Below are 10333 nucleotides of genomic sequence, written 5' to 3'. Positions count from 1 at the left end.
GTCACTCAGATCACATTTCTGGCCCAGTCTGATGTTTGGGTTGGAAAACTGACCTGCTTAACCATGTCTGCATATTTTGGGTTGCATGCATGCTTTTGGATACAAACCGCTTTAACCTAGCCTATGAACTAAGGTCATTTAGTGTGCAAAAGTGACACTAAAAACACAGCTTAACTGGTTTCACACCGTAAACCACAGGTAAACAAAGAGAACTCAAGCCTAAGGGTGGGCTCTTTACAAGGTTGCTTATCATTACATGCTTACATTCACTATCTTGGCAAAATCTTAGCAATCTGTAAATTATTTGACCATTTTTCACCTTGGAGCAACCTGGGGCAAGTGTCTTGGTCAATGGCACAGTGATGATAGTGTGTGGGGTTTTAACCTACAAGCTCTTATTTTTTTCTAGCCCAGATCAGAAAGAACTAGACAAAAAACTGCTCATGAATGGTAAAAGAATGAAGATTTGATGCCACTGTATTTACCCTGTACCTTGTAAGCAAGACTTTGACTAATTCAAAACAAAGACTTGCCCTTAATCCTGGATGCTGCATAAAGCTAGTCAATCAGACCGAAACTGTAGATTTCAGCCAGTGCTGATTATTTTTATGTGCAATATGCATCAGAGGATCAGTGAACGAGGTGTGGGTGGTCTGTGGCTGTGCCTTCAGTGGCTGAGACAGAAGAACAGGTGCATCGCCTGTGGGCTTCTGTGGTCCAACTAAACGCTCTACTTTTTTTTCCTCAAGCAATGAAGCTTGTCATGGCCTTCTAATCAAATAGGGCTTGAGCCTGTTGAATAAACATGAGAGTCACTGTGACTAGTGACCTCAGAGCATCCATTAAGAGATCAGCCTGATAAACCGACAATTTAACACACCATTAGCACTAAAACTAGATCATACAGGGCACAAATGACAAACCTAAAGACCTCTTTAAGCCCATGTCTTTTTGTTTTGAGGCTACGTAAAAGCAGTAGTGTTGTCAAAAGTACCGATCGCGATACTATTCGGTCACAGATATATCTGTGATTGGCTTCAATGATCATCGCTTCACACTCTTCACCGAGAACTTCATTGATCATCGAAGCCAATCACAGATGTATCTGTTGAGCGCGTGAACACAATGACCAATCAGCGCTGTTTAAGAATCCACTCAACAGCGCTCAAAGCTTAGCAGGAAATGGACGTTTTTAAAATTTCAGTACCGAATGGTATCGCGGTCTGTACTTTTGATAAAACCAAAAAGCAGACAAAATTCACATTTGGGTCATTCCATGTCAAATCAACCAAATTTCGGAAACTTCCACATCTCAAATTTTTGATTTTGTTAGCATTTTTCTATAGAAAGACAAACATATACAGTGACGAAAACCAAAAATGACAATTTTCACCAGAGATTTGGAGCCAATATATGGGGGTGTAAAAATTACTTTAGAAAGCTGGCAGCATCATTATTTATTATAAACTTCATTATTTAGTCTATTATTAGTCTAGTTTCATTATGCCACTGGTGACAGTTCAGAAATGTCAAAAGCACTTTTTGATCACATCATTACCATATGCCAGCCACATGAACACTTTAAACTAATAACATAAAATTATTCAAATAAGAAAATTAAAAGAGAGAAAATAAATAATAAACAAGTCCTGACTAAGCAGAGAGATGCTCTTCATGTTGATTTTATCAGTGGGAGATATGAGGTCAGATCTTTTCAGGTCACCTCCTGACAAAACATAAAAGACAAAACTCTCATTATTAGCACTTTTTTGATACACAATGCACTAATGCTTTCTCCTGACTATGGGTTTGACTTAAGGATGTGGAGCAGAGATGGAGTTCAAGACTCCTGACATCTACAGACACCAATGAGGGGGACTGAGTACCTCCTACTGCAAGAAGACCAGACAGGAACTCAACCCTAACGGAAGTACCCTAGATATGTAACATGATAGAGCACTTCATGAAGTCTCCAAACCCAGCTGGGAAATCCAAAGATGCCTGGAGAAGATGAGACTCATTTTGCTCTACTGCCCCAATGACATACTGTGAGGCAGATAATCAATCAGGACGAGCCCAGTCTTCACCAGCCGAGAGTATAAACAGAGCTCAGGAGCTTCTGTGTCAAACCTCTCAATTTTATCCAAGCTGTGATAGTTTGAAAATACACCAGGGAGAGGGTCACTCTAATTTTGGAGAGCCTGAGAGTTTTGGAAATCTAACACGCTTGAGCTAATTATAAAGTGTTTAGGAAGAGCAGAAAACGGTCTCCAGTGTTATAGATTTCGAGTTCAATCGTAAGCACTGGCACTGCAAATGAGTGAAATGCTAAGGTCTTTAAAGGTGCTGTATGTAGGATTTTGACTCTACTAAAGCATAAAAATACCATAATATGTTTGCAGATATATAAGAAACATGCTAAGTTAACATACTTGTTCATCTGAAAAACAATTCTACAGTCAGTTATTCTCCTTTGAAAATGTGTATTCCGGCCCGGAATGTCTGTGTTTGTTATGGTTTGTGAAACCCGCCCACTGCCAGTTTACCCAATTGTATTTCGGCACCGCGGGTTGCCAGTTGGCGGAAAAGACAGCATATTTAATTTCATTAATCGGCATGTGCGCTCGTTTCTGTTGGTGTCGTTAATCTGGCAACCTGTGTGTGCGTCAAGTCTGAGGAGGAGGGGCCGGGTGAAAATAACCGTCTCCAATATTTTGAATTTGGACTGCAATACCTAGTTCAACCACTCGGTGTCAATCCTACATACAGCACCTTTAATGGTTTTATGCAATCAAGAGACAGATGCAGAGATGACTTGTTTAATCGCATCAGTGCATAATTTAGTCCAAAACCACAGGGCAACAAGTTCATGTTCAAGTTTGGGATTACAATAGAAGATTATTCAAATCAGCCCTACCAGTAAAGAACCATCTTTCATTAGCACACAGCATCCCATCCAAAACCCAACATATACTGGCCTGTTTTATCTCTATTAATAAAGATTCAACCACAGAAAATCAAATACATTTGAGTGCTTGCAGCAGCCAATAAAGTGTCTTTATAACAGTAAATCATTGGATCTTTACCTCTAGTCACTGACTTCCTCATTGAATTGCCTGACTTGCTCTCTCGCTCCAACAGACAGCCGAGTTCACAACTACTGCTGTTGCTTTTGGCAGTTAAACTCAAACCAAAGCTTTAATGCTCACCAGGGTGAAAGTTAAACAAACAATTAAAACACAATGTTCCCGGACACATGTTTTCCATGAGCCAATATGATTTTTCACATAAAAATACAACCGTCAACTTACAATGAAACAAACACACAATAATTCTGACATTTTAGCTTAATGGCTTTAACACGCTAGAATAGTCCAAAAGAACAGCGAATAGTCATTGCCTTCTGTCATAAAATACAATAGAACAGCACTAACCATTAACATAAAATCCATTTGCCATTGATCCATTTTCACTCACAATATCCATGTCCACGAGCTATGATAATAAAAGTCCATTAAGTAAAACCAAAAGCTGCATTACTCTTTAGGATAAAGAGATTTCACATACTCTTAAAGAGGGGCAGGTGGTATGATGGGTGATGGAAACATGCCTGGTAGAGATCAGAGCTGTGGCTACTGATTATTTAGAAAGAAAAAAAAATGCAACAGCTCAAAGGTTTGTGATCGGTAAAACTTTAATGATTTTTCAGTCTCTTATGTACAGCAAAGCTGCATTTATTAGTAAAATAGTAATACTGTAAAATATTATTACAATTTAAAATCAAATACAATTGTTTAGTATAATATATTGTAAAATAGAATTTATTCCTGTGATCAAAGCTGAATTTTTAGCATCATTACTCCAGTCCTCAGTGCCACATGATCCTTCAGAAATCATTCTAATATGCCAATTGTTTGTGATAATGTTTGTAAAACCATTTGTGCTGCTTACTATTTTTGCAAAATATTTGATCATTCAAAATAGTAAATCTTTTAATCTTTTGTAACATTTTGTATCACTGCTAAATGAGAATATTACATATACAGTATATACAGGTGCTGGTCATATAATTAGAATATCATCAAAAAGTTGATTTATTTCACTAATTCCATTCAAAAAGTGAAACTTGTATATTATATTCATTCATTACACACAGACTGATATCTCAAATGTTTATTTCTTTTAATTTTGATGATTAGAGCTTACAGCTCATGAAAGTCAAAAATCCAGTTTCTCAAAATATTAGAATATTTCTTAAGATCAATCAAAAAAAGCATTTGCAAAACAGAAAAGTTCAAGTTATGTAAAGTTATATTTAAAAGTATGTTCATTTATGCACTCAATACTTGGTCGGGGCTCCTTTAGCACAAACTCCAGCATCAGTGAGGTGTGGCATGGAAGCGATCAGCCTGTGGCACTGCTGAGGCACTATTGAGCCTTCAGCTCGTCTGTATTGTTGGATCGACAGTTTCTCATCTTTCTCTTGAAAATATCCCATATATATCATGTGGGGTTCAGGACAGGCATGTTGGCTGGCCAATCAAGCACAGTAATATCATGGTCAGCAAACCACTTGGAAGTGGTTTTGGCACTGTGAGCAGGTGCTAAAGTCCTGCTGGAAAAGGAAATCAGCATCTCCATAATGCTTGTCAGCAGATGGAAGCATACAGTGCTCCAAAATGTCTTGGTAGACAGCTGCATTGACTTTGGACTTGATAAAGCACAATGGACCAACACCAGCAGACGTCACCCCAGGTAAGATGCTTCTGATGTTGTTTCTGTTTCAGAAGTGGCTTGGTAGCCCTTTTCCTGAAGACGTCTGAGTGTGGTGACTCTTGTTGCACTGACTCCAGCTTCAGTTCTCTCCTTGTGAAGCTCTCCCAAGTGTTTGAATCGGCTTTGCTTGACAGTATTCTCAAGCTTGCGGTCATCCCTGTTGCTTGTGCACCTTTTCCTACCCAATTTCTTCCTTCCGGTCAACTTTGCATTTAATATGCTTTGATACAGCACTCTGTGACAGCCACCCCTTTCAGTAATGACCTTCTGTGACTTACCCTTTTTGTGAAGGGTGTCAATGATTGAGTTGTGGACCATTGCCATGTCAGCAGTTTTCCCCATTATTGTGGTTTCAAAGAACAAGAGATAGCCAGAATTTATACTGTAGGGATGGTCATTTTTGAGTCTTTGGGTCCTTGGAGAGTCTTTAGCCACTCAAACTCTCCTTCTCACCGTGCATTAGGACGATATAGACACACGTCATCTTCCAGGCAGTTTCGTAACATTTTATGTTGATTGGAAATTCTTAATTATTGCCCTGATGGTGGAAATGGGAATTTTCACTGCTCTAGCTCTTTTCTTAAAGCCACTTCACTAATTTGTGAAGCTCAATTATCTTTTGCTGCACATCAGAAATATATTATTTTAAGGCTTGCCTAAAAAGGAAGCCATGGCTGGATAATTTCATGTTCATAATCCCCCTGGAGTGCTCAAAATTGTAAATATTAATGGGAATATACTTCAGAGATATTTTACTTATAAGAATTTCTAGGGGTACCAATAATTGTGTCCAACGCGTATTTGAGAAAAACCTTTATTTCATAATGAGATTTTCCCCCATTTTCAATTGTTTTAGTTCAATGAAAGATTAGATTTTTGTGATTTTTTTAAAATAAATTAAATTAAATTAGAATGAATAATGCAGGTTTATTTTCAGAGCCTTCTTTGATCATATTTAACAAGGGTACCAACAATTCTGACAACGTGTGTGTATATATATATAGGGGTGTAACAGTACACAAACATGGATTTTATGTCACGGTTCAGTATGGTTTTGGTACAGCAGGAGGCAAAAAACTAAACAAACAATTGCCTTTTTTTAATTAAACAATGGTTTACTGAACAACTTGCTCTTTCTTCAAATAAATTAAATTATAATACAATTTTCTTAATAAAAAGATTTAATAAAAATCTACCTCAGCTTCTGCTCTAAACTATAGTGAGCTCTTTTACATTGCTATAAGGTTACAATTTACAACAGAGCCCAAACTTAAATTTAATTACTATTTATTTTTAACTATAATAAATCAACACTCAAATTAAAAAAAAAAAAATTGTATGCAAACATGTAAATTACACACACTGTAATTTTTAAATTAACTTCTAAATTATACAAACTCTATAGTATAGCCTAATATTTTCTCTAGTGAACACGCTGTGACTAAAATCAATCAATTCAAATTTAGGTGTCACAACATTGGAATGTACAGTATGATTTTTTCTGCTGAAGATTACATTATTAAATTATAATGACATGGTGACACGATGACATCAGTGGTTTAACCTTAATGCTATGAAGCTACGAGAATACTTCTTGTGCACAAAGAACTGTCGTGTACATGCATCAAAGACTGACATGGAATTGAAGAAATAGTTGAATAAAGTTGTTATTTTTGTTTTCTTTGCACACAAAAAATATTCTTGTAGCTTGATAAAATTACGGTTGAACCACTGATGTCACATGGACTATTTTATCAATGTCCTTACTACCTTACTGAGTCTTGAAACGTGGTAGTTGCATTGCTGTATATGCAGGGTCAGAAAGCTCTAGGATTTCTTCAAAAATATCTTAATTTGTGTTCAGAAGATGAACGAAGGTCTTACAGGTTTGGAACGACATGAGGGTGAGTAATTAATGACAGAATTTTCATTTTTGGGTGAACTAACCCTTTAATGTGAAAACCAGAACAACCATACTAACCAACCGCTAACTAGCCTACATCTAAAATAATGCCTCCACCCCGTCAATCGCATGTCCCGTCTCCAAAACACTACCTTGCAAAGACACATGAGGCCTAATTATCTTAAATTAAAAAATAAAACATGCTTAACTGCCAAAAACTAGTAACCTGACATACTCTCTGCTGACGTCTGACCTCAGTCCCTCAGTTAACCATTAAAGAAAGCTTCCGGTTTGGCTGTAAATTAGCTCAGCTGTCCGTAAAATGAATAATATTTGAAAGGACTAAAAAAATACAGCAGCTGTATGCAATCCGGCTTGATTTAATGAGAGGGACACCAAAAAACGGCTGTTGGACAAATGCTTGAATACATTATGATTCCTCTCACAAATTAACCATCAAGAGTCAAGGAAGAGAACACAATACAATAGGATCATTGTTGCGCCCATTCATTTCTAAATCAGCAGAGCCTGGACCAAATGAGGCCAGATCCACAATTAAACTGAGCTAAGATTCTGCACAGAATCCACTGTGTCCTTTAATAATGGAAAACCATGGGGACACCCAGAAGAATGAACTCAAACCTGAACAGTTAGAACTCAAAGCAAACATTAAAACCATTGGGCACGGATGTCCAGCACATAAAAAGCGTGAAGGAAACGCGCTGCTCTGGAAAAACATACCAGAAACGTAGATACAATGATATGGTTTCCATGCCAACTACATAGGCACAGATTTAAGCTCCACCCATTTCGGGGAGAGGGGTGCCAACTGTGCATGGCATGAATCCCAAGAGCTGACAATGATAAAGCTTTCACTGACCAAGCTAAAACCTTTTTTTTCTAAGCAAACTGTTGATGAAAAGGGCATAAAGTCTGTTTACAGTTGTGTACAACCTGTTAACTACAAATATATGCTGGTGTGCACATGTGGTTTGTTTTAGTCCAACCCAGTTTTCACATTCTAGAAAAAAAATAATAAGGCCTTACCCTCAAGAAGTACAAGACCCTTCGATTTTATAATGCATTAACTGAAGAAAAACCTGAGTGAGAAACAACATCCTCTTGTCCTTAAAGTGTGATTTGTCCGGACAAAAATACTTACATAATCAAGCATGCTCTTAATCCACACACTGCCAGCACTTCCAGGCTCTTTTCAGCTCTGTTTCTTGAGGAAATTGTTCTATTCTGAGAATCCTGACCGGAATATCCCAAAGGAAACACCCCTGTGACCTCGCTGCATATGTCCAAGTCAAGTATCAAAGCACTGAATGTGCGAGAAGTTTACTGGCACCGGAATTCAATACTGTCACACTGTGGAGCGACACCAACACGACAGTACAGCATTCCCGTGAAACTGTTATTACCAATGCGTATTGTAGGCAAATTATATAACACGAATGGTGCAAAAAAGGACTTTGAAAGAGGTCACACTGGGGCTGAATAAGCTGATAATAAACAATGTTATAAAAAAATAAAAATGATTAGATGTAATCTGTGACCACATATCATCCCAGGTAAATTCATTCATGGAGTGATAACCACAACATAAGTGGCTGTTTATGTCACTATAATATCTAGATGAAAAGAAATTTCATAAAAGGCAATTGTAGTAAATTTAAAATAGACAGTAACAAGGTCACATTAAAGGGTCTACATTTTAAAAACAAACGATATGCTCCAAATGTAACCAGAACACACAAATATCTGTAAATGTGTTAGTGAATATGCAGATATCTAACTATATCACTGATATATGTGACTTTAAATATAGGTCTCCCGAAAATAACCCATTTATGTCATCATTTACTGACCCTCAATTCTTCTGTATTTCTTCAGAGGAACACAAAAGGAGATGTTTAGCAGAGTGCCCAAGCTGCTCTTTTCCACAAAATGAAAGTGAAAGGGCACTAGTGTTGTCATGATATAAACTAGCAATTCTGAGAAGAATAGTCAGAATTGTGGCTGTGAGATAAGATCGCAAATACCAGAAAAAATAAAATAAAATCTGAATTTTATTCTGTGGCAGAAACAAAAAAACAAAAACAACAACAAAAAACCAATTGCCTGATACAAACTCAGAAGTGAGATGTAAATTTAGAACTACTAGAAGTCAAAATTCTGTGATTATATGATACAATTCTGTTTATATCTCGCAATTCTTACTTTTTTCCTCGGAATTGCAAGAAACAAAGTCTGAATTGTGACACAAAAGACAATATATTTTTATCCTGTGGTGAAAACGGGCTTCCATACCATTCACTTTCACTGTATGGAAAAGAGCAGCTTGGACATTCTGTTAGCTGTTTTTGTGTTCAGAAGAAAGGAAGTCGTACAGGTTTTGAAGGACATGAAGGTGAGTTAATAATGACAGAATTCGCTATCTTAAACAAACTATTCCTTTAATACCTGCATAGTTTTGTTACCTGATTTCGGATAAGTCCAGCAAATGAAATTAGTTTTGCAGACTTAATAAATGACCTTATCTCACAGCAAACTACAGTACATTACATCTAATGTGAAAATTATACTGATCTAACCGCTTACATACTTGTTTACATTTTTTTTTCAAAAAGGCAGAACAAAAATAGCTAAAAAGCATAAAAGAGATGGCCAAAATGGTTGGTATATCAGGAAAGACCTTGTTTTAATAGTGCTCAGAACTATGTTTTCTGAACACCCATCTCTATTGGCTTAGGTTTGTTTTTAAGCGAAACAAACAACAAACTGTAAGTGACTTCACCCATCTATATTTCTAATAGCTGCAAACAAAACATTACTGTTCAAAAGCAATGCCGACCCAGGTTCATAAATTGTGGGAGCAGCAATGAAAACAAAACACCTGATCCTACAGATTCTGGCCATCTTCAAAAATAAATAAAAGAAGACTCTACCAGATAATCCATGTAATTCCTCGATAGCGTCTTGCTGTTGTCTCCAGAAAACAGAAGTCCTGAGATAAGGCGACTATGAAATGAAACGCTGGTGTTAATTGAATGCATCCAAAAGTCTCGATTTTTTTTTCTTTCAGATGTGGAAAATAATATATGAATAAAGCGGCTAGCAGCGTTAGCTGTGCACTCCTCTTCCTCTGTAAATCCCACGCACGATTATGTGACTAAAACAAATCCAGGTAAAAAAAAAAAAAAAAAAAGATTCAGGCTTTTAATACATTCTAAAACATTACTATATATGGATTTTAAGTCGTATTAACTCGGACTAAGATGTATGTACGGCGAATGGTGTGGGCGGAGAGAGGCGCTGTTTGTTGTGTGTTCGCGAGCCACAGAGGCTCGAGCATCACGACTTCCACGTGACGTCACTGTCACGCTGAATATTACGTTCATTCATCCAACATGGATTGAAGTGCTTTCTCGTTTCTTACTCCTTTTAATTGTTTAAGCCGATATCTTATATAAGTGGCCACTCTTTCGACGCTTTTAACGTAACGATTGTCTTTGTGTAATATTAATAAGGTACGTGCTGGTTTTACTAACGTCTGAGCGATCACGTGATAGTAGCTCGTCTCTAAAAACTGTGAGGCTACAGGTCCTTTTACATCACGTGACAAGGAACTAACGGTGCCAGATTTTTGTT

General features: G+C 37.1%; 1 protein-coding gene across 3 annotated transcripts in view; it reads right to left on the bottom strand.

Annotated features, from left to right (window-relative positions):
• The window catches only part of arl15b (ADP-ribosylation factor-like 15b), a 46164-nt gene extending 36100 nt beyond the window's left edge, over positions 1-10064 (bottom strand). Inside the window, exon 1 of one of the 3 annotated variants that reach the window (XM_058788548.1) lies at positions 9631-10064. In XM_058788548.1, coding sequence (XP_058644531.1) covers positions 9631-9738 — 108 coding nt within the window. In that variant the 5' untranslated portion in view covers positions 9739-10064. The remainder of the gene's footprint in view (positions 1-9630) is intronic. The other 2 variants (XM_058788549.1, XM_058788547.1) reach the window with 2 other exon arrangements.
• Between the last annotated feature and the right edge of the window lie 269 nt (positions 10065-10333).

This window comes from Onychostoma macrolepis, chromosome 10 (assembly GCF_012432095.1).
Source record: "Onychostoma macrolepis isolate SWU-2019 chromosome 10, ASM1243209v1, whole genome shotgun sequence".
Taxonomy (NCBI): Eukaryota; Metazoa; Chordata; class Actinopteri; order Cypriniformes; family Cyprinidae; genus Onychostoma; species Onychostoma macrolepis.
This window is presented reverse-complemented; position numbering and strand designations above follow the sequence as displayed.